The following is a 26,265-nucleotide window of genomic DNA, read 5'->3' as shown; positions in this document are numbered from 1 at the left end:
TCGTTTTATCATGCCTATCCAAACTTGTAAATTACCTTTAGTTTGGCCATACATTTGCAGCAAAGCACTATTGACTTTTTTTTTTTTTAAGACAAAAGCATGATAATGACTGATTTTGCTGATGTATAATTGAACGAACGTCTTCTTTTTACACCTTATTATGGTAGTTTCTGATATTGCATTTTTTTTCTCCCAGAAAAAGTTGCAACTTGCATTCAAATTTCAAGTACATTTGAAAACATCTCATGTTTTATTCATTTTTTTTTATCTTTGTCACTTGAAAAGCTAACGGAAACTCACTTTTTTAGGTTGTGTGATACAACTAATTATATGGATGCCATCACGAAAAGTTTTCTATCTATCTGTAAAAAAAAATTTATAAGCGGTTTAAAAATCAAAACTCTTTCGGCTAATTAAACCTAATCTACGGAACAAAAAACATAATTTTTTATGACTCTTTAGATTTTGAATCTTGACTATGAAGATTACATCTGTATAGGGAGATTCTAACAAAGAACTCCAAAATACAAGCTTCAACAAGCAAGTCTTGAACGTACTCCAGCTTTGTATAATGATGTTTCGTTAGGCCTAGGCCTGTATTAAACCCAAAGAACGTATGGCAATTTTCAAAAGAAAGGTAATGACTATTTCACATACTGAAATAGTAGATTCTTTGCAATATATATTCTTCATAATTGGATCCTTTTTGTACAAGCTCTTCATAGAATATTTGTCATTATTGATAAAGGCAAATTACTAGCACCATGCAAGAACCATGCCAATAATCCCTCTAGGAAGCGAATCCATGGGAAAACTCGGGGCACAAAGTCCAAGGTTTAAACATCCGCATATACGTCCTTGATACCTTCGTTCGTACCTTGACAGGGCGATTTACTGCCTTGGCTACGAGATCATGGCCGAAAGAAACATTGTCCAACATCCTTCTGTCAAGGCCTCCCATGAAATCAAAAATATGTATCCAGATGTTTATGCAACAGCTAGAATTGAAAATTGGGAGGGGGCACCAATATACAAACTGAAAAATAACGAGGCATCGAACCGAAGCACCGACAGCAGGCTTGGTACCCCGAAGAATGAAAAGAAGGGTGGAAGGCTTTGACTTTCAGTTAAACAGTGAGATGAAATACACTTTCTGCTCACTAGAAAACTGAGGAATATGTGAAGAAATGTGTTTGTGTTGGACGTTTGACCTCCAAATTGGAAAAAGTTAAATTTCTCTTTAATGTGGTAGTCGGAGATGCGCTTACTGTTTATTTTCTTTCACAAGTTAGATAGAACTGAAAAAAGAACTACGTCACTCACTGTACCATTCACATATTTTCTTTGGCAAAAACTTTTGCGACCCCTACCATTATCATCTGATTGAAGATGACAAATAAATGTGGTCGGCACAGTGAGAGTGACCCATCGCTTTCAATTGGTTAGTCACCGCTTCCATACAGGTTGTTAGGTATTTCATCATATCACCTAACAAGAGAGCTAAAAACCCTAACCCTTCTTCTCATTCTTATAGGGTACCACACCTACTTTCAGTGTATCGAGGTGATGGTCTGATATGCTTCAACTTCAACTTGCATATCGGTGATTCTTTTTTGCAACACAGCAAGTTGATGCTAGATGTACGAAACGAAGACAAGTTGCGTACCAGCCTCCCCAGCGTCTACTCCTTCGAGAATTTCATTTCCTATATGGAGGTCGATTTTGCTTAAACCAAAGGCATATTTTCTGGTGTTAAAGTGTTTCATCCAAGGGACTTTAGCGCTACTCTCACAAGGTTTCAGATCAGGGTTTTCCCTCGACTCAATTGAAGCTAATCATACTAAGTTGATAGGGCTCGATGGCCTTCTTTCCAGTAGAAACTTCCTGTAACTACCTTCCCTCAACCTTACATACATACCCTTTCCTTCTGCTTCTACACAGGTTCGTGATGGAAAGTGTTTGAATTCAGACAATCTAATTGCAATTAGTCAATTTTTATACTGAAGATACTAATATTTCAAAAACTATATATTGACCATCTGTACCTGCATTTGGATCTCTTTCCCTTCCAGCAATGGCTGCTTATTTAATTTCACATGCGAAACTCATTCCCTAGGTAAAATCTTTTGTGACAGCATAAATCCCATTTGAAGTGGATGGTTAGAGCAGCTGCTAGTTCATCGGTCACGAACACCATATGTGGTTGTCTGACATGGCAAAAAGATCGCTCTGTTCTACTGACTGGAAACCTGCAACAAGATCTTCCTGATCAGATATCCAGCGACTTCCATTTCCTTTTGCTCTTATTATCTCCACATTTTCTTAATCGATGAATATTGAATCTACTAATCTAGGAACATCAAAACTTCATTCCGAACCAAAATTTCCTCCAAAATATTCATCTTCCAAGGGAGGGAATGGGTTGCAACTTGCAATAACGTCTGATGATCGGGTGAGGGCCATGTCTTCCATACGGTGACGCAATTTGCGGAACAACGTGCTTTCCTCTACAACATTTCAGCTCTTTTCTGGTTGATTTTTACAGAGTGGTGCTCTCAATTTAGGCTGCAGCGATGATCATCTCCCTTTCTTACCCTTGGACTTTAAATAGATCCCAGAAAATATTACACTATCGTGTGCACGAAGTTGGAAAGCCTAGAATGTCGACGCCAAGGAAATACAGGTGCTTAAATTTTCAGGTGGGAGGGACAATAAATATTTTGAGAAATTGGAACAAAGGAAAGGGAAAAAGCTAACGCACTCCTTTGGACGAGAAAGCTGTAGCGGCGACTTCTTTTAAACTTCACCTGTCGCGATAAGGGTTTGCCTTTGAGTGAACCCGCTGCTAGCCAATGTAGAAAAAGTGTGTTTGAATTTACAAGGATAGCCAATGTAAGCATTGCAGATGTAGTCACCAATGTCAAAGCCTCCACAGTTGCTTCTATTGGCTATGTACGTTGAGAGAGAGAGAGAGAGAGAGAGAGAGAGAGAGAGAGAGAGAGTTTCATTTTGATGTCAATATGAACCAGAAACAGAAGAGAAGAATTTTTTTGCTGAGTATCATATTACGCATCGCTTCAACCGTCGAAGATCGTGTTCTTTTAAGAACCTTACAAGCAAAAAAAGAATAAAATTTTTTTACATTAGTTACAGTCTTTAACTATTGGAAGGTTTCGGAATACAGAATTAAAGTTCCAGATCACAACCATATTCCCATCAAAATCTTTAAAATCTTGACAAGAATAACTTGGCACCAACTTGGAGAGCAATAGTTCCAATTCTCTACTGCTGTCAATTGGAATTCTATTCTTTCTCTAGGCGAGCCTGGTCTCGATCCACATGAGTCGACTATTCTCCAACACCACCCATCAAAATTAAAGATCTGGTTGCTGGTTGGACCATGTAGAAGTACTCTTTTGATTTCTTAACTGCGGCCCACGTTTGATGAGCCAAAACCAGTGATACCAATTTAAAGAGCAGAAGGCCCACTAGGCTGAGTTTGGAGATCACTTCTCTGTTATCGAGAGTTAAGCTGTTAATTTCTTCTGTATATTGCTAGTTTCTTTTGTATATCAACGGAACCATTAACTTCACTGAAGATCAATCAGTCACCGCTCCATCGCTCCTCCTGGTCATGGTTGTCTTAAGCTGGAAGAACATGTAGTCATGTATATGGTCATCAAAAAACGAATCAATCTGAGGGTTCAGCCATTGTAAATAACCACAATGGGAACCCAATCCGTCTCTGAAGTGATGCCATCCCGAGTGTTTTAGCTATCACCAATAATCCGAGCATGAACAAGATCCATCTTTGAAATGGTGGAAGCGATTCACGTCACGCACAAGAATTTCCCTCCCTGTAAACTCGGAAACGAACTTTGTCATCGAGTGGCAGTCTTCGCACAGGCGAAGGTTCTTGGTTATCCGGATGATCTCAGGGCTGCTGGTATTGATGAGGCCAAAACCTAGAGCCAACTTTTCACTGTGTCCCAGTAGGACCTGCTCCTTCTCATGTTGCTGAAGTTCATAAAGTACAATATCAGTATTGGGGACATAACCCCTTTGTTTCATCTCTCTTGAAATCTTAAGCAGCAAAGCATGAACCTGCTCAATTTGAGGATTCGGTTGGTCCAGTGAAACAAAAGAATAGATCCACTTCCTAACCTCTATCCAACTGCAACCCGACACCTTTTGCAACCCTCTTTCTTCAACCATTCTCTTCACCCTAGCAACATCTTCCCACCTTCCTGCTTTTGCATATATGTCGGCAAGCAGTACATAGTTACCAGCGTTCAACGGCTCCAACTCGAAAAGGAACTGTGTTGCTCTCTCTGCTAGCTCTACGTTGCCATGAATTCTACATGCACCAAGAAGCGCACCCCAGACGGTTGCACTAGGTTCACTTGGCATTTTCTCGATGAGCTTAGCTGCCTCTTCCAATAGTCCAGCTCGACCGAGGATATCAACCATGCAAGCATAATGCTCTACCCATGGTGAAATATCATACTGCTTCTCCATGGATTCGAAGAATCGGAGACTCTCTTCGACCAGACCAACATGGCTGCAAGCACCCAATAAGCTCAAGAACGTAACCTCGCTAGGTGGTATTCGAGCTTGAATCATCTCCTCGAAAACGCCAATCGCCTTTGCTGCAAGCCCATTGACACCATAGCCAGCTATCATGGAATTCCAAGAAACCGTGTCTCTCTTAGGCATTCGCTCGAACACTTTCCTTGCATCAACCAAGGCACCGCATTTCGCGTACATTGCCACAAGTGAGTTCCTAACCGACAAAATCGACTCCAATCCCCTCCGTAGAACAAAGGCATGAGCCGTTTTCCCCTGACCCAGAGCAGACAACGTTCCAAACCCCTGAAGAATGCTAACCAGAGTGACAGAATTGGGAGAGATCCCCACGTCCATCATCTCCCGGAAAATCTCCAAAGCATCCTCTATTCGCCCGTTCTTCACATGGGATGCGATCATCGCACTCCAGCTGACGACATTCTTCTCAGGCATTTCAACAAACACTCTCCGCGCATATTTAATGCGCCTGCATTTCGCGTACATATCAACCAGGGTGGTGGAGATGTAGACGTCGGACTCGAATCCTTTCCGAAGAATATGGCCATGGATTTGCTTCCCAAGGCCAAGCAGCTCGGAGGCGCAACAAGCCTTCAGAACGTAGGGATAAGTGAACCGGTCGATGTCGACGGCAGCGTCGTCGATCAATTGCCGAAAGAGAGCGAGGGACTCGTCGAAGTGGCCGATCAGGGCGAACGCCCGAATAAGAGCATTGTACAAGAAGATGGACGGTTTCTCCACGGCATTGAAGACAAGTCGAGCTTCGTTAATGGAGTCGCAAGCAGAGTACATATTGATAAGTTTCGTGGCGAGGAAGGTGTCTTGGGCGAGCCCGTGATCGATGAGGTGCCGCTGGACGACCCGGCCGAGCCGGAGAGCCTTCCGGCGCGTGCAGGCGAGGATGAGGGATTCATAGGTTTGCTGGCTCAGTTGGCGCCCGTCCTCTAGACTCAGAAGAAAGCGGACAGCTTCTTCGAGATTGCGTTGCTTACAGAGGTACTGAAGATGTGAGTCGCTGGTAACGGTGGCGGCGGTGGCAGCAGTGCTGGAGGAGGAGGAGGCAGCAACAGAGACGACGGGTCGTGGAAAAGCAGAGAGAGGAATGTGGTGGCGAGGATGGTATCGGCGTAAAGTGGGTGGAGGAGGAATGAAGGGCCAGGGCTGCAGCCTAGTCGTCCACATGAATCGTTGTTGTTGGTGGTGGTAGCGGTGATGGCGGTGGCCGTGCTTGTGGAGGAGGTGGTCGAATCTCGCCACCCACCCACCCATTTCCCTGTTCTTCTCTCCTGGTTTTTATGTATATGTGGATATGGATAGTGGATGGATCTTGGGCCATTGCAAGCGCAAGGCAAGCCTGGAAAACTAATGCAGAGTTCATAAGATTCAACAGATTCAAGGGGAATGGTTCCCATACAATCCACAACATTCCACACTATAATTCCACCAACCAAAGTATGGGTGAGGAGAAGGAAATCCTAGTACCCAAGAGTTAGAGTTCCTGTGCCTGGGTCAAAGGCACAGTTAGAAATTAGAAATTTTTCGTGATGGATCAAATTAAAATTTGACGCGGTATCATTTTTTAAAATATTTATTTATAAACAAATAAAATTTTCTAAAATTTAGATGCATATTTTAATTGAAAAGAGGGTTAGGGCCCATGAGCCCCCCTTTCCTCTGCCCTTACACAGGGCTGCACGGATGCTTGAGTTAAAAGCTTGCACAAGATGTCAACCTAGCCTAGGGCTGCACCAATGCCTGAAGCTTGCACAAAATGTCAGCCCCTCAACCCAGGGCTGCACCGATGCCTGCGTTAAAGCTCACACAAAATGTCAACCCTAGAGCATTGGATCGCGCCCATGCATGAGTTGAAGCTCGCACAAAATGTCAGCCTCTAAGCCCTGGGCTGCGCCGATGCCTGAATTGGAGCTCGTACAAAATGTATGCCCTTGAGCATGGGGATGTCAACTATTGCTTCCTCCCCGGTGCTCTGCTGAACAAAATATACAAAATAAAGTACGCTTATGACTTCAAACAAGGCTACCAAATTGGTAAGACTTGGTTTAATCAATTATTTTTTCCCTTCTTAATTTCATGGACACTGGTCATGAGCATCCACCAGATGAGAGACAGCCCCAGGGACACGTTCAAATAAATTCTGGCGTTATCCTTTAAAGGAAGTGATGTCCTGTCTAAATTATTGAGAATAAAAGCTTGGCATATCGGGTAATACACGGTCTGTATCAGTCTTGTAAAATTAAGGCTTGGTTTCGCTTGTCTTCATCAAGAGTGGCCGGTCACTTTCATTGTTAAAATGTATGCGTCCTCACCCTCCTCAACTACAACACACAAGGACTTCTAGTAAGTTTGATCTTCCCTAAGTATAGAAACAGGCACACGTCATGTGTATCAAAGCGATATGTTCAAATATTGTGTCCTAATCACAGGTTTTTCTAACTTGAGAAGAAGAAGGAAGAAGAAGAAAAAAAAAAAAGCAACAATGGTGCTCCTCAATTACAACAAGCGCCTTGAATCTGGTAGTTTCACAGTGGAGTTCTTCCAAAACCTTTGGGATATTAATGGGACTGACATGTAAGTATAGTAGATAACTTTTTTCAGGTGGAGAAGGTATCAAAAGGGTGAACAAATCAAATTATATTGTTCATTTCGAAGCAGGATGAAATTAGGGGGTGCAACACTTGAGACCAATTTCACTATGTAGTGCAGTGTACAAGATTATCTCTAGGATCTGGGCAAATAGGATGAAGGAGACTTTAGAAAGGATAAAGGATGGATCAGGTGGCATTCTTGTCAAAGTGATCATTGCATAAAAATCTGACTAATGAGCATGAGGTGATGCCATCACTGGAAAATCAGAAGCAGCCATCAGTATACATGAACTTAGATGTATTGAGCAAGGCTTAGAAAAGAAAGCTGAATAAATGTGTAATCGATAGAAAAGATGCACAAATCTATCTGCAATTGCTTTGATCGATGGAGGAAAAAAGAAAATATTATGTAATTACAACTGAAAACTTTAGAATATTCAAGTTGATGGAGAATTAGAAAAATAGGAGCTTATATCAAAGGTGACTAAGTATACTGATGGATTGAGCAGCCATCAGTGGCTTTCTTCCTGCAATACATTGAAGTAAAGGTAGTGATGAGGGAAAGATTGGATCAAGGCTCATGATAGGGTTTGTTGTCACTTCCTTTGTAGATAAGGTTGCATACGAGCTGAGTCGAGCGAATCCAAAAACTTGATCTCGAACTCAACTTCAACTCAAGTCGAGCTCCATTTTACTGGCTCGAGCTCGACTCAATTACAGCTCAAGCTCGACTCAATTACATAACATCGAGCTCAAGCTCTACTCATTTAATCATTTGACTCGCTTATCTCAAATAGTTTAACTCAACTCATTTAACTCAACCCCTTTATCATGTTTAACTCCTTACAAGATGTTTCTGTCCACAATATCAGAGCTCGATTAACTCAATTAATTTGTTTGGCTCATGTAGTTTAACTCATTTAACTCAACTTGTTTAACTCCTTACAAAATGTTTATATCCACAATATCACAATATCTAAGAGCAGGCTATCAAAACATATTACTCGATAATCGATATTATAGTTCAAATAGAACGTTGGGCTACATAAAATCTCCCCTCCTAAAGCATCCTGAGATATCTGCTGTGACAGAATGAATTCAGTTAAAATAGAGTTTGATCATATGGAAATATGACAAAGTCCATATAAACAAACCATCAACTGCTGTAGTAAAATGAATTCAGTTAAAGAGTTTGATCATATGGAAATATGATAGAGTCCATGAAAACAAAATCATCAAGAACTTATGAGAGCTCATTCCAAAACATATACAGCTTAGACCTCCATATTAGCAGGTTTGCACCCATTCAATTCAATAGCAACTTCAACTAAGACTGTGATTCATCTTTACTGAATGTTCATTCAACTTAGAACTACATTGGTCATGTACAACTAACCATATCATTGAAGAATTCCACACAACTAATAAATGAGCAAACCCACACAACCATATAGTTCTAAAAAACAATCACAACTAAAAGTATTTTCAAGAATGCATTTTGCAAGCTAATAAAATGCTAATGCAATTTTCAGTTAATCAATTTTGACTTAAAAAATAACAAAAAAACAAGAAATTCAACATCCAAAGAAATAAATCTCTAGCGTAAAGAACAAGAATAAGACATTACAATGAAGTTCAAAATTGTTCAGATCTTCTAAGTAGCCAAAGTTAAAATCTCAGCAAACATCGAAGTTTTTTATTAAATTGTCCTTTGATGCACATTCAAAATCGTACAAATGACTGCAATAAATGCAAAACAAAGTTAGTAGATCCCTAAACATTTCAACCTACCACTTATAGGCCACAAATTAAAAAAATATATAAACTTTTACATAATGCCAGCAGAAAACTAGTGGGGAGGAAAAGGAAATCAACATTGGATGACTATGAGCACGATAGACAATAGTGTTCTACAAAGAAGCCAACAGTGATGTTGAATCATGCTATCATTCATCTTCAGTATTGTCCTACAATGAACTCAATAGTAATTGATCAATATACAACTACTATAACACATAAAGACAAGTAAACATTATAAACTTTGTTAGAAATACATTGTAATACTTACCTTTAGCATATCAGTACAACATTCATTGGGTCACCGTACTATTTTATTTAATCACCTACACAAACTAATTTTTTTACTATCATTGGACTCAATGGACTACGACTTTCATGCACAACTTGATCTCTAGTACTGAAAGCAGATTCAAAAGCAATTTTAGTAATAGAAATACACAATATATCTTGTACCATATGTGATAAATGAGGTATTTTAATTGTTTTTTCTTTCCACCAAAGTACTAGCATCACATTCAGTATCTCTACTAAAACCTTCAATTATAGCAACATAGTTGTTATAAAGCTCTTGTAGTGTATTTTTTATGAATGTCATTTCATCTTTTTTTTTTTTTGTTTGACTAAAAACCTTTGAAAAGACAAACTCTGATGACATCAACTTCAACTTTATCATTGGATCTAGTTTAGAAGCAATAGCCATCAATGCACTGTGCAATACTTATCAAACTTCTATTTCATTTTGGTTGCCATTATCTTCATAAATCTACATCAATTTTCAATTTGCTCTTGTAATATTTTTTGCACCCCTAAATTTCTAGGAAAAACAAGTTTGTTGTTGGATACTTGAACACTAAAAAACAGAGAAACATTATAAAATGCTCCAAAAAAAGTACATATTTTTGTACTTTTTCCAATTAATTTAGTTCCAACAATCATGCAAAACCAACATATTTTATATAATATATAGCAAAAACATCTTTGTTTATAAGTGCAACCTCTAATATAAAAAGTAAAATTTCATTGAGTTGCAATGTCTAATACAAACTTCTTTTGATCACGAATTTCAAGTTCATCTACTATAGCTTGAAAGTTGTGAAATCTTGATTAGGTGCATTTTATATATTTGACTGCCTCTCTAAATACGAAGTTCATTTCTAATAGCAGACAAACCATCTTGCACCATTATATTTAAAATATGTAGAAAACAATGCACATGAAAATTTTACCACCTTGATATAAATGTACACTTTTTTCTGCAAAAATTTCTTCCATATTCTTACAAGAAAATCATTAGAAGAAACATTGTCAATTGTAATGGATGTGACCTGATTCTTCTTTATTTTCCATTCTTGAAGATGTTTAGCAATTACATTTGCTATTTTTTTTTCAGAATAAAGCGGTTCGACTTGGTTGAAACTGATTACACTTTTGAAGTGTCTATGCATAATCTATGAAGTGAACTGTAATAGTTATATACCCAATTTGTTGATTTGATGTTCACATATTCGTTGTCAAACCAATAGATGTGATATCTTTAAAATATTTATTCAACTTCTTTCTTTCCAACATCTCTTTTTACCATTGTTCTTGAAATGTGTGACTAATTTAGAAAAACATGCTTAGTAAAAATGTAAACAAGCAACATTCAACCATATTAAATACATACTTATGACAAACAATCATTTTCACTATTATCTCTTTTATTTTTTGTGCATCAAGTTTGATGCCTTTACACATTTATTCATTTTTAAGACACGAAACTTCACTAATATAAAAAAATATTTTGCTTCATATTACCAGGACATGACACAAACTTGTATTTTTTCATTAATGGTTTACTCCTCCTGTATTTATAACAAACGTTGTTTTGTAATACTTGCATTTACCTTTTTCATACTACCAACAATTACTTCTTCAAGACCATTCCAAACTAAAGAAGTCATTGCCCTTTGTCTTTTCATACATTACCAATCATTGCTTCATTAACTTTGTCCATGCTTACAACCTCATTTTTCCTAGACTTTAAATAAGTATGATCTAAATTACTGTCAGCTAGACTTTTGGGTAGAGATTCTCAGGGCAAGGGGATTTGTTGAACCTGTTCCTAAACTACATATTGGTTGTTTGTCTTTGTCTGTAGCATTTTTGCTTGGTGATGACATTCTTCTTCTATGCACAAAAATACACAACAATAATTTTAATAAATATATAAAAATAACGCAACAATTAATGCCTCATATAGGTCAACATCAAGATACATAACACAATAATTAAAAGTTCTAGTCTACTATAATCCTCATGCATACGAAGAGAACTTGTTGTGGATAGCATTAGCAATATGCCAACTTTAATAAGTAAACCTCGTTCTCAGAAACTCAAACATCTTATCAAATACTCTGTTTTATTATATGGGCTCACAATGAAATCCGAAAACACAACATTAATAATGCAACATTTTCATTAGATAATAAAACTATTTGCTAAATGAAATGGATAAACATATGAAAATATAACTCAAAGTAAGTGTTAGATAAGCAATAAATAGAAAGTGAATTATGTAAGAAAAAACAGGTCATCTAGAGAAGCTCCATGAAAGAATTCGTTGTCTTTATGTCTAGGTCAAAGGGCATTAATAAATTCAACTATCATAATCATCCAAACAACAATAGACAAAAATCAATGAAAAAGCAATAGATGTTCATACCTTTACCACCAAAATTATGTCCAACTAGAACACATGGCATCATTTCCATTTTTTACACCCGTATAAACAAACATAATTTATTATTATTATATATATGCATCGCTTAAAGAAAAGTTAATCAAATGCTAAAATTGAATAAAAACATGGTACACTTATTGGAGATATGTATTTAAGACTGTATCTAAATCCAAACTCGATTGGATGTCATTACTTACATCCAAATCCAATCTATTTTCTTAATCTAATGTTAAAATATTGTTCATATCTGATTTTTCTGAAGCAATTGATAGGATATCCAATCTAATTGGAGCTTCATTAGAATTACCACAGCAGATAATTCGAGATCAAACATTCAAGAATTGCAGCTAGCCTTTATATATTCAAGATCAGAAATTCTTTTATGCACTTACCCCCACCTAATATAGAGGCAAACATGAGCACAAAAAGTGCCGGTGGTAAAATGATGGTGTTGTTGTCTAGAGCCGTGGAGCTGAATGGGATTGGGAGCTGGCTGAGTTCTTCTGAAATTGGTGGAGGGCATTGCCACTGTGTGAGAGTGAGTCAGAGAGAAGTGAATCCAATGGCTGATCGGCAATGGGTGAGGTGAGATGTCTGTGTGTGTGTGTGTGTGTTTGTGAGAGAGAGAGAGAGAGTGGTGGTCCGATTCAGACTTGGAAGCAATGGGCCAACAGCGGTCGGGCAAAGATTTGGTTGCAGTGTGCCAACGGTGGTCTGGCAGAACCCTGAAGCAGGCAAGCAGCACTACAGATGGCAGCGGGCTGGTGGCAAGCCGATGGTGCTGTTGTGCAGGTGGGGTAGTGTTGGTTAGAGTTTTTTGGTTGATAGAAGAGAAATAGAAAGCAGTCAAAAGAAAGGGATCAATCTGGTGAATAGTGAAAAATTTTGTTTTTACGCTAAACCGGTGAGCTGGTTTTGAAAAATTTGTGAACCAGTTTTTTGGGATTCAACTGATTTTAGGTAGTGAATTGAGTCGAGTTTAAACAAGCTGACTTGGTGACTCAACCAGTTTATCATTTTGAGTATAAATGTAAGCTCAATCTCGTTTATAAACGAGTTGAACTCGAGCCAAATTTTTTTTAGTGAGCTTGAGTCGAGCTCGAGTTGGCTTGACTCGTTGTGCTGCCCTATTTGTATAGGCATCCTCCTCCTTAGACTTAATAGTAAGTTAGTAGATAGGGTATCAATAAACATGTTGTTGACATCAATTGCAACCATGGCAAGTAGTCAATTGGGGATTACAATGATTATAGTAAGATGCATTAAGGCTAAGGTGGAAAAGTCAGATCGAGATCATGTGGATCTCATCAATTGGTAGGTATCCAAATCTCCTATCATTTTCTGACGATGTATTGGTTTTCGTTATGCTAAGAGAGTGCCCTTCATATGTAGGCATGAAAGGGGTGCTAGACAATTTGTACATCCTTTCTGAGCTTGGGCTTAACCTTCAAAAGTCTTTTTTCCATGGAGGATAGACAAAATATATTATTATGACATTTATACTTGGGACATCTATCTAATAGACCACTTTTAATTTTTTTGTTCAATATTTTGACTGATGTACATGATATTTCATTGGTGATTCAACATTCTAAAATGACTAGGCCTATCTTATCTAAAAGTTTAGCTAGCAAGTCTTTCAAACTTATTCATGCGACATATAGGGGCCTCAGCTCATAGAGTTTTATAATGGTTTTAGATTCTATTTGACATTTATTGATGATTTATGTAAGGTTACAAGATTTTATTGGTTGATAACAAAGAATTAAGTCCTTGGGATATTTAAATCATTTTATATAATGGTAGGAACTCGGTCGAAACTAGCGTTGAAAATTTAGAAACTAATAATGTATATGTTTTAACAATAGACATTTTGAAAATAATAGTGGCATGAAACATCAATTCATGTGTGCTGAAACCCTTCAACAAAATGGAGTAGCTAAGGGGGCTATTAATGATTATCTTCTTGAGAAGTTGATATCACACCATTTCCAATTACATAATCCTATAAAAAAAAATTTTGAGCTTTGATTGCTTGCTATATTATCATTTAATTGAACAATTGTAAGTTGCAAGGAAATCCTCCTCTTTATATTCTTAAGAGTCAGAGGATAAAGATAAAACATTTGAGAGTCTTTAAGAGTATAGTTGTATCCACCCCAAATTTTTCTAAAAGATTGTGTTATTTTACCCAAGCGCAAAACCCAAATTTAGACGCAATATTCAAATTCAAGATCCAACTTTCAGATCCAAATTAGATCAAAAACTCAATTTTAGATCCGAATCGATCATTTGAAGCTCAAAATCCAAAATCAAGTTCAAAACGACAAAGTCTGATGCTATAAGCGTCTCCGCACGTGCACAAACCTCTCCCCGTTTTATGCTTCGTCCTCGCATCAAAATATGTTTTGAAACTTGAAACGAAGCCGACCACTCTTTTATAAAAAAAAAGAGTTTTCTACATATTTTAAATAAAAAAAGGTTTTATGGTACTTTATCTCATTCATTTTAATTTCATTTTATTTAAAATTAAAAAAAAAGAGTTTCACGTGTCGTGCGACCTTGCGTCATGCTATCATTAAAAGCGATTGCATTAAGCGTTTGTGTAAAGCGATCGCGTTATGCGATCGCCCCTGTGCGCGGCAGCGCATCGTGCGCTGCCGTGAGCGGTTTACCGAGGCGTCAGGGCGCTGTTGCGCACTAGCGCAACAGCTCCTGGGCAGGGAGGGGCCTGCGACGATGCAGGCCCCCTTCCCCCTCCTTTTCTTTGAAAAAAGTCCCTTGGGGTTCGGTTTTCAAAAAAAATTGGGTGGGCATAGCCGTGCCCATACCTCAAATGAGTATTTGTCAAAACCTATTTTTCTATTTTTTTTTTAATAATTCAAAATTCTTAGAAATTTGGATGAAAATGTTGAGAAATTAAAAAAAATCAAATTTTGGGTTTTGGCTTCAAAACTCTCTATAAATACCCTCACAATCATTCCTCTTGAGCATGGGCTAACCCTTGGGGGATTTCTAATGCTCAGATTTGCTTCTCTTTCCATTTTTCTCTTCTTTCCTTCTCATTTTTCTTTTTTTTCTCCTTCATTGAAGGTGAGTTTAAGTTCATTCTAAACAAAGGATGATCATTTTCCCCCCAAATCATTCTCATTCGAGGTATGTAATTAACATCCATCTCCATTTCTTTTCCTCATTTCTTCCCTTCTTCATTTCCTCATGGCCATATAAGATAACCTTAAAATCTCTATTTTAGAGTCAAGAGACTATTCTTAGGTGCACCGAGAGCATGAAAAGGTGAAGTGATATTTCATTTTATGCTTCAATCATGTTATCTCATTTCTTGAATGTAGTCTTGCCTTGATTCATCTATTTCTCTCTTCTTCATTTCTCCATGGCTAAATGAGATAGTTCTCAATCTCTATTTTAAAGTCAAGAGGCTATGCTCAAATGCACCGGGAGCATGAGAAGATGAGATGATAATTCTTTTCATAGTTGAATCATGCTTTCCCTCTTAGTTGAATCTCTCTATCTCTTTTTCTTTATTGAATATTGTCTACATATTATCCATGCATAGTTGTTTGATTTTCTATTTATATGTGACTGTATGGTGAGAATGAGATTATAGTTTGAGAATTTTTGCCTTTATATTAATTTTTGAGGTTGGAACTTGTCCAACCCATGCAAAACCCTCATGAAATATATACATTTTAATATGCATTTGCATGTCATTTTGCTTGATAGTTTTCTTTTTAATCATCCGATTATGAACCTTAATGAGCACCTTATCGTGTGGCTTAAGCTTCTTTCATACCCAATGGTGGAAGAAACATATTCCCTTGCAACCAATGGAATAAAAACGTTCTATGTTTATATATAAATCATATTTTACAAAAGTTTTTCAAAAGCAAATACACTCTCTAATATGGCTATGGAGACTTAGCTTTGGCTCTTGCATGAGTCCAACCTCCCTTTTTGGCCTACATCAAAATTGAAGTCGATTATTTTTTATTTCTTGATTTTTTAATCTCATGAAAACATATACGTATGTACGTGTTATATATGTATACATGCACATGATTATTTCTTTTTGTCATTATCTCTTTATGATTTAATATATCCTTTTACAAACTCTCATATACATATATATAAATATATATATGTGCATTCCATTTTTTTTAAATCTCTCTCTCTTTCTAAAATGATCTTCTCTTCTCTATTTGATTTAAACCTCATTTTCACAAGGTTTCATATATGTATCTATACATGTATATATATATGTATATGTAAATATATATATGAATACGTATCTCTTTTCCTTTTAAATATTTGATTTTATGATTTCAAGATCTTTTTCTCTCTCTCTTTATCTATATCTCTCTTGGGATCAAGTCTTTCAACTTTTCCCATTCTTTTTTTTGTCTTATCATTTCAGATTTTAATTTTTCATTTGCCTACTTCATCAAGACCACAAATCAAGTCATGACCTAATATTGAATTCATGCTTGACGGTCTACAACCCCAATCTATTTTCAAAAACTTTTACTTTTTATATATGATAGTTATCAAAACAAAATTATTATATGTATGTTATGGTATAAATGCTCATAGATGAATGTTATGGTAGGAATGAATGATTTTTCTTTTCAATCATGTAGCATCAATGCATTCATGCATTCTCACCCACTTAATTTCACTTATGATCACAAACACTTCTCCAAAAGAACTTAAGCAAGATGAGATGAAAGTCTAATTAGGTGGTAACCGAATTAGAGCAAAACCTCAAACCTACTTAAAGTCTTAAGAGAACACTAAAGTGATTTCAAAATGATTTCCAAATGATAGTTATAAAGATTTCTCAATTCTAGTTTTTACCAAAATGTCTCACATTCTCAAGTGATTCTTCAAGAATCTTTTCAAAAGTTTGAAACTTCAGACTTTCAATATTTTTCTACATCACATACAGAATCAAAAAGATGTTTAAGTTAAAACAAAATGTATTAATGATAAACATAGGCCTTGGGTTGATTACTCCCGGTAAAGGCGCCGGGAACGGTCGATCATCGTATCGACGGTGAGTCCATTTCTTTTCTATTTCAAAACAAAACCTCATTTTTCTGGAGCCCTCCAAATACCAAAAAAATTTTGAGGATGCAAACAATAGTCTATGTGGTGATTGATAAAATGGAATGTGAAAAGCCTAGGCCTAAGGCCCACAAATGGATATCTGTCAAATATTATGATGATTAATTTGCTGATAATTTAAAAGCTTCCTTGATTAGTAAGCAAATTGAATTTAGTAACTAGCATTACTCAAGTACCAATGTATGCTGGCCTATAACTATTGGTTGAAGCTGATCCCTACTTTTCTTAGCCTTGAAGATCCCAATATGCTTGCCAACCACCAAGATTTAAATTATTTTGTCACTAAGATGCTATTCATTCTATTGAAAGTAGGTTAGTTACAAATACGTTTCATGAGAATATTGTGCTTACTTGAGTTCCATTGAATCTAAACAAAAACCAACAATGTATGAGAAAGCAAAAAACAATTCAATATAAAGAAAATCTATGCAAGAACTTGATTACTTATATGAGAACCATATATGAGATTTAACTCACCTTCTAGAAAGAAAATGTGTTGTATGATGTCAATTGATGTTAAAAAGTTCACACAATAACAATGTAACAGTGAAAAGACATAAGGCACTCCTCTTCAATAGATACACACAAAGTTAAAGTCTAGATTATAAAAGACATTTTCCCCATAAATTAAAAATGAATTCTAGAAGGATATTACTTTCTATTGGATATAATTTTGGATGGTAATTATCTCATGTACATTAACAGTGACTTTTGCTAGGTGTTTTTATAGGAAATGTGTTGCATGAAATTGTCTCTAGGATATCCCCAAGAGTCCTACAAAGTCTACATACTTAAGAAGTTAATTTATAGGATTAAACAATCTCCTCAAGCTTGACATTAAAATTGTTAAAATAATCTTATTAGAAGCAAAACATATAATTTATGATTTATTTACTGAAATGAAGATGATTTTCTGTTAGTTCATATTTATATGGATGATATTGCTATCATTGGAAATATTATAAAGCACGTATGTGATAAAAAAAAATATTGTTTTATGAAAATCTTGGCATTACGCATGTTGAAAAGTTTGGATATTTCTTAAGGATGAATTTGCACGTCAATAAAAGGCCATTTTCATGTCTCAAAGAAATCACTTTGATTTGTTGAAAGAAATGGGCATGCTCAGATGCAAGTCATTGAATATATCCATTGAAAGCAACTTGAAGGATAAAATCTCTAAGGAAAAACCCCTGTCTAATGTCTCGAGTTATCAGTGACTAGAGGGGAGGCCAGTTTATTTGATTATGATGTAAATTGATTTACATGTGTTGTGAGTTGGTCAAGCTAATGTACATATGCATAATATATGTAGACATCATTTGACTGTGGTTGAAGGAATTTTATAATGTCTCAAGAAATCTCCTTATCAAGGGATGTGGTATAAAAGAAATAATCTTGTTGACATTTGAGGATAATTCGTCGCTAGCTTGTTCAAATCATATTCTAAATCAACTGCAGTACATTGCATTCTCATAGGTGAAACTCTTGTTTGATGGTGAAGTGATGAATAGAAGATGGTGGCTTCTTGATCCAGTATTGCAGCCAAATATTTGTCAATAGCTACTACAATTAGTGAGAAAATTTGGGTAAAGTCTCTTTCGTCTAAGATATGAATAAAATTTATGCCACTTATTCTTATGCCTTGCAATATTTACGCAGCCATTCACATTACAACTAGTGTTGTATTTTGTGAAACAATGAAACATATAGTGATTGACTACCACTTTGTGTAGACAGTTCAAAAAAGAAAAGCTCGGGTTCCATATGCTCTGACCTTGGACTACCTAGTGGATGAATTGTAAGGGTTTCTCACAAAATGCAATTGATCATTGTCCTTTGAAAATGAAGCTGCCATAATATATATGCACCACTTGAAGGAAGGGGTGAAGGAAATATAGATATTTATATGGGCGATCAATGTGGGCATTGTAACAATTGTATATCTATTTTCCTGAAAAATATTTAGCCTTTTGTTTGTTCTCTCATTTGTAAAGTTGTCATTTTTAATTTTTATCTTTTATATGCATTTTAATGTGGTGATTGCATCAACGAGAAGAAACCATGCATCATGGTGTGCATGATTGTTTGGCCATAGAGGTAGGATAACAAGATTAGAATCACATTAATTTCTCCTCTTGCTTTCTTTGTTTTCGAGTTTATTGTTCATGTCCGCATTGTGTTCCTTGAGATGAATTGATCCTAATCTTGAAGTTTTGTCCTTACTATCAATTTCTGTTGACCTGATTAGATTTCTTTCCTTCTGCCATTTTGATTATGATCCTACATTTGCATGTAACTATAAATGATTTCAAACTTGCACTGCATGTATTTTAATAATTAGCATTTGACCTAATCATGAAGTGCCAGTTTCCTCAACTAAAATACTATTCTCTAAATTTGGAAGATTCTATTTTCACCCCTCATTGCCATCTTTATCTTTCATTGACCTTGAAATGCATGTAATTTCATCTTCATCTTTTAGGTGATCAGGTTTAGATCTGGCATTGCATGTATTGCCATCTTTGTCATTCTTATTCAAGAAGGCATATCTATAGTGCTTTACGAATCTATGCTTATGGAAGTTCATGTATCATTTTGATTTTCTAGGTTGCAATGATTTTTGAACTATTCTAGTGCAATCTAAGTAGTGCGTACACCTGTATCGTCATGGTGGCATGTCGACACCAATATGACGACACGTTTAGACATGATTGTTTAGATTTTTTGGTGTTTTTGGTAGAATTTTTCAGGGTTTTGTGAAATTTTGCATTTTTTATTGTGTTTCCTATATTTCTTGTGGAATTGTGCATTTTTTGTGGAATTTTGCACACACATATACATATATGTATATACCTTGTTGTATCCCCATGTTCAAAATTTTGAAAATTTCTATGTCCATACTAGTATCTCCATACTTGTACCCATACCCATACAAGTATCCACATGAGCTAGAATGTGATATGTTTCAAGACTACTTCTCTTCTCCCTCTTCACATATCACTTCCTGTTTTCTTTTTATTTAGGGTGGCAAAATTTTTTGCAGCATAATTTAAATTGACTCAACCAAGATATACTAGCTAGACATCAGTGTATAGCTGCTGCATGTATGAGCATGAGGATCATCGTTGTGACAATAAGTTTGAGCCTATATAAGCTTTGAGGATGAAGCCAGCTTGGACTTTGTTGAGCCGTGAGATGAGCGATGAGATGTGGACCCATAGAGGATGCAAATGGGACTGTGTCTTGCTGTATAAGAATCTGAAATGGATATGATCCACCAGAGAAAAGTTGAGCGCGGATATATCTGGATCTCAGTCAGAAGCAACCCTAACTATTCTTGTGTACTTTTCTTGATACATCTTATTTGAATTCAAACCTAGGAAATAGGAACTCACAGTGTTCCCATAATTGTACCAAGTACGGTCAAGACTTTTATTTCCATATTTGATTCGGTTTTAAGGTTTCATCCGATTCCACGTCCTTCGGCATTTTGACCTGTTCTTAATTACATTGGATGTGACAGGTCCTACCAAGTATTAGAATAAATTAATGTCATTAAAATATGATTTTCAATCCAGTCAAATAAGAAAAACTGTAGAAATCCAGAAGATGTACACATACTAAAATGTTCTAAAACACCCTAACTAATTAACAGTTTATCAAGCTTAATCAAATAAGTTCAAGAATAACGGACATTTATCACTGGATAAACAGTATATATATATATATATATATATATATATATAACAAAAAAGAAACTAAAAATGACAGAAAACATGAAAAATTGTTAAAATATTTAGCTTACGAAGGTGATACCTCAAAATTAGCGTTCATTTGGAAAAGGTAATATTTTCAAATATGATAATTAAGCAATTAGTTAGCTCTTGTAGTAAGGAACTCCACCCTGGAAAGGGATGGATACAAACTCCTAGAGAATCGATCATCGGGTGCATGTTTTGCTGTAAAAGAAAAAGCTCTCTAGCTATATGGTCAGGACCCTGGTGCCTCGTACGGACCAGGAGGAACCCCTTATTGACGATACCTAATCTACCATTTGACTCACTTAAAAGAATACCTAAGGCTGCCAACTTAATTTTTTGCCATGAAAATCCTATTAGTTGTATTTGCGCAATGTCATGATATAAACAATTGTGGCACCGGAATTATATATATATATAAGAGTGTGTTTGTTACAGAAGACGTGAACATAGGATATATATATATATATATATATATATATATATATATATATAAGAGTGTGTGTTTGTTACAGAAGACATGAACATAGGATTTCATGAGGAACTGAGTTCCTCAGCTATCCATTCATTCAGCCGGCCAACATTCATGGGCTAGATGAGTTTTTTCTATTTACATAATTTTTTTTTAAGTTTTTCCATGTTCAGAACTGTTGCAAATGGTGCATTTCACAAAACCATTATTTGGCTACGATTTTTAACACATAATGCATCAATTACAACAGTTTTTAGTGTTAAAATCTAAAAAACTAATCCAACAATTTGTGTTGGCCGACTTTTATATATATATATATATATATATATATATATATATATATATATATATATATATATATATATATATATATATATATATGGGCTTTAAATATATATATGGGCTTTAATGAGTTAACATCGGCCGCAGATGCATTTGTCCGCTTGCGACCGGAATCTTTGACAGCTGACATGTGCAAAACAAATGTCACTTGATAATTGCTTTTGTGAAGACAATCTCCACTAAAATGACCTAAAGGCAATTAAAGAATCTTGCTTTCTTGTGCCTGCTTCCTTTGAAACTCTCTCTTTCTGTCTTGACTGAAAACGGTAGTAGTAGCTCCATCTTGCCATTTCTTTGCTGATACGTCTACTCAGGATTCATGTGTAGCTGTCCGTGGCCTGAGCACGACAACGACAAGAATGGCAGGGCCTCCAGCACCACCCTCTTATTGGCTCTCTTCTCCCTCTTCCTCTTTCTCTCCATCTTGTTCCTCAGGCCTACAAGAAATGATCTAGACGAGGGCGTCCCTGACTGCAACTGGATGAAAATGGGGCGCCTGAGGGCTGCCAATATCCATCAAGCACCGCGGAGCGGCGCCACAGGCCGTCAGAACATGGAGACTGATCAAGTATTCCATGCAAGAAGCAGATCCTCTCCTCCAACCTCCTCCTCCAACTCCTATGATGACAGCTTTCATGAAGTATCCACCGGTCCAAATCCTATATCTAATCGGTAAACTGCCGGCCTATTGTTTCAGCTGTATCCTCTCGCCACCGTTGCGGCCATGATCACTGTTGGAGTCTTCTCAGATTGCCGATGCTCCACCGCAGCACCTGAATGTCGGCGGCCAGTCGCAAGACGCAAGCGCAAGGCGCAGGAAGGCCTTCTATGTCACACTTACAGAGTCATCTTTTGGCTTTTTCTATGTCTGTGTAGTTATATATATATAATTTATAGACAGAATGTAAAGTTCATATATACATTTTCTGCAGCGAAAATTTGGAGAAAAACTAGACATATCGGATGTGGGTAGTCGCAGTTCTAATCCGATAGCATTAGAGCCAGACATCTCCGTTGTCTTTCTTATTGTTTTCTCATTTTGGAGGCTTTGTGAAAGTGATGAAGGTAAGATCCGGTGAGTAGTAAACATGGTCTGTGGTGTGAGTGAAGGAAAATGTTGTTTGCTGCATGGCAATGGCGAATACAATGATAAAAGAGGAAAAGGGCTTGCCCGTCGTATGGTTTTTTGTGCAAAAAGAAGCGAGAGCATCCAAGGCATACGCCTGCCTGATCTTCACCTTTTGCCAGGCATCTACGTGATCCTCCCTAGGAATACCAAAACAGGCTAACCCGTTCTCTCTCTCTCTCTCTCCCTCTTTATATATATATATATATATATATATATATATATAAGAAAATTTTGAGGGTAAGTGTAGGCAATTGCCCACATGTAACCCACATGACTCTGCCCTTGGCCCCAATGTACTGTAGAGACCAAATTAATATGATAGCAAAAAGACAACAAAATAATCAAACCCTGGTTCATCAAATCGCCTGGTCAGTTTTGTGTTTGATTGGAAAAAAGGAACAATGGGAAGAAGCCATGCATGGAGAAGAATGAAATTGTATTGCGTCTTGACATGTAGAAATTGCAACAATCTTCTTACTTTTCAGAGGTTCTTATGACGGCAACGATAGATTTTTCCCGTCTTTAAAGTTCATTATTAGTGATTAGCAGTTAGAAAAACAGTTTTACCATTTATTGAGATTAAGCGAGAAAATGCGAACCATTTTAGAAACTAAACGAGTTTCTCAAGCAATTGATTCTTTTAAATATTTAATCACAGTAGCAAACATACCATGGATGAAGTCAACAAAATGAGTTTATGCTATATATCTAAAAAGTACTTGTCATGAAGGCATTTGGATCGTTTTAACCAACTAATCTGACTTGGCTTAGTGATCAACAGGTTTTAAATTGTCACAAGTATGGCGGAAAAGGTTCCATTTTATACAGTATAAGAAACTTACGTATTTCTTTAATATTAACGGGGGAAAATTAATATGGTAATTAGGAAGGACTATTCGTTGAAGGATTTGATATATATATATATATATATCAATGGATTGGATTCAGATCGGATATGTCTTTAATCATATCTGCTTTTTCAAATATTCACATATTCAGATTCGAATAAAAAAAAGTCTTATCCAAAATCCGATTTTACAATCCGAATATGACTTTTATATTTATATCAAAATCAAAATTTTGAACCGGATTTTGCCAATTTTCAAAATTAAGTAGAAAAACTAGAAAATCCACAATTTTCTTTAAAGTTCTTCGATCAATTCATCCGTCTGCCAATAGTTGGCTCCATCCAATTATCTGCTCGAATCCAAGTCCATGTAGTTGGGTCTTGCAAAATAAATTGGATCTGATTACGTATTGATAAGATATGGACCCAAGGTTTGGGTCTCATTCCAAAATCCAACAAGTCTGACCGTTAACATGTCAAAAGAGCTTAAGCTAATTGAACCCAGGTTGTTTTTCAGAAATCCACATCTTAGTCTGAAATCTTATGGATCTTCGATCTCGTCTTGCCCCCAGAACTTGAGCTAGTCAGACTTGGATCTGCTTTAGAAAACCTTTTCAAACCCGATCCATTTAAGGGTAAACCCCAGATCTTAATCTAGTCAGATTTGGAAATGCAATTCAGAAAATCATATCTGAAATTGTCCTAGCTTTTTTATATGTAAATTTCTGATCTTGGTTGATGCCGATGCATACTGATCTGATTAAGCCTGGGCAATGGACCCGGGTACCCGACGGGTACCTGGTATTGTATCAGACCGGCTCGGGTTGGCCCGATGAGGCCCCATTCAGTCTGATTATTTTAATTTAATAATTATATATATTTTATTACTAAAAATGTATTTTATATTAATTTTTTTTATTTTATAATTTTTTTTTTACTTTAATTAATCCGGGCTGGGCCTGGACTCTGCTTTCGGGTGTCGGGCCGGTCCCATGCCCAATTCTTGATCAATATTATGTACCAATGTCCAGTGACCTGATCTTGATCCGTATTATCGGCTTGGGTTGGCAAACACTTGGCGGACCTGATATGAACTTGGCTTGATGAAGAAGAACCCACTGACTCCTTGCGAAAATCAGTTTGTCATGTGATAAATATTGCGGAGTTATACTTGTTACTACTAAGTAGTGTGGTTATTGCTGAATGGGGACTGTCATAATATTCTGGATCCAAGCATGGGTCTGTATCATACTTGAACATGAGCTGCCAACCTGATTGAAATAGCCAGCTCTGCAATTGCGTGTGAGAAGATAATGTAACTTGCATGAACCAAGTCATCCGTATTTCGGTTCGGTCGCCAAGGCCAAACATTATTGGAATAATAAAAATTTGCCTCTTACGTGTTAACAACTTATCAGAGTGGCGCAGCGGAAGCGTGGTGGGCCCATAACCCACAGGTCCCAGGATCGAAACCTGGCTCTGATAGTTCTTCATCACTTCTCAAAAACACATTTTTCTTTCTTTTGAAGAAAAAGAAAGTTCCATTTTTCCTTGGGGCGTAACCTCATCTCCATTAACAATTGTTCCTTGCTGTTATTCGCGGAAAACCAAAGTTAAGCCAGTTCTGGCATGGTTTGTTTATGATTAGGGGTTGGCAACGGGTGGGCCAGCTCAGTTATAATAAAAAAATTATTATTTAAATTATAAAATAAATTTTTTAATATAAATTATATTTTAAATGATAAAATTATATTATTAAATTTAAAAAAAATATATATATTTTTTAATATTACAGGACCCAGGTCGAGCCCCGTTGGGCCGACCCGGGCCCTGTACTGAGCCCCCGCCAGTGGCCCAGCCGGACGCCCACCCAAATTTATTATTTTGCCATATCAATTTTGATTCTGATGTTAAGTTTTTACTATTAATTATCTTACTTTTATTTTTATGTCAAGCTTCTACTTATTATTGTTTTTTGATATCATTGGTTATGCATGACAAATAGTTTCACTTTTAACCGTTCATTGTTGAGATGTTTAATAGTTTTTTCAATTGTTGGGGCAAACTACCATTTTCTTTTTCATTTTTAATTAAATTGATTGGATTCATTAACACTCTTGTCGTTTGTTTGTTATAATAATTCATTTGCTTATGAAAGTATGGTTGTCTAATTAATTCACTAATTGAAATTTTTGTATGTTTGCATAAAATCTTCTTTGAAGTTTGGTAACTAATGTTGTTGACATATAATACAACGTCAGCTCTGACATGCCTTGCTCTAATTTTTGCCATGTTGATTTTGATATCAATATTAAGTTTATGTTTTTCATTCTTTAATTTGTCTTAATTAATTTATTTTCCAAAATATTAGTTTTTCGATATTAATACTATTTTATATAATTAGTTATCCACTATAACAATTTTTGATTGAGAGACTTTATAATGATCAAATTACTTATTCGAGTATGCTTGTTTAATTAATTCATGAAATTTTGTTTGTACAAAAAACTTATTTGAAATTTTGTATAACATAACCCTTACAATCCATTTCACAAAGGGTTCTAGTATACTTTGCTTAGATTTTTACCTGATCAATTTTGGTGTCAATGTTAATTTGTATTTTTTATTATTAATTAATTTTATTTGAAAAGTATTAGCTTTCACTATTAATGTTATTTGTATAGTATTAGTTATCCATTATAAATATTTTTTGAAGTTTTAACAATTCTTCATTGAAATGCCTAATGTTAATCTCAATTATTTTGGTAAACCATCATTTTCTTTCTATTTTGACTAATTAATATTCTTTTAGTTTACTTGATCAAATGATCCGTTTACTTAGAAGTATGCCTTTTTTATT

General features: G+C 36.0%; 1 protein-coding gene and 1 non-coding gene across 2 annotated transcripts; one reads left to right on the top strand and one right to left on the bottom strand.

The window, feature by feature from the left end:
- Nucleotides 1–3,021: 3,021 nt before the first annotated feature.
- LOC116267506 (pentatricopeptide repeat-containing protein At3g46790, chloroplastic) lies at nt 3,022–5,897 on the bottom strand. The gene has a single exon (XM_031649258.2). It carries the CDS (start codon nt 5,851–5,853, stop codon nt 3,778–3,780), a length of 2,076 nt encoding a protein of 691 aa, XP_031505118.2. The 5' UTR covers nt 5,854–5,897; the 3' UTR covers nt 3,022–3,777.
- Nucleotides 5,898–24,818: 18,921 nt separating this feature from the next.
- On the top strand, nt 24,819–24,890 carry TRNAM-CAU (transfer RNA methionine (anticodon CAU)). The gene has a single exon. It is a non-coding gene; the product is annotated as a tRNA-Met (tRNA).
- Nucleotides 24,891–26,265: the final 1,375 nt, after the last annotated feature.

This window comes from Nymphaea colorata, chromosome 14 (assembly GCF_008831285.2).
Source record: "Nymphaea colorata isolate Beijing-Zhang1983 chromosome 14, ASM883128v2, whole genome shotgun sequence".
NCBI lineage: Eukaryota > Viridiplantae > Streptophyta > Magnoliopsida > Nymphaeales > Nymphaeaceae > Nymphaea > Nymphaea colorata.
This window is presented reverse-complemented; position numbering and strand designations above follow the sequence as displayed.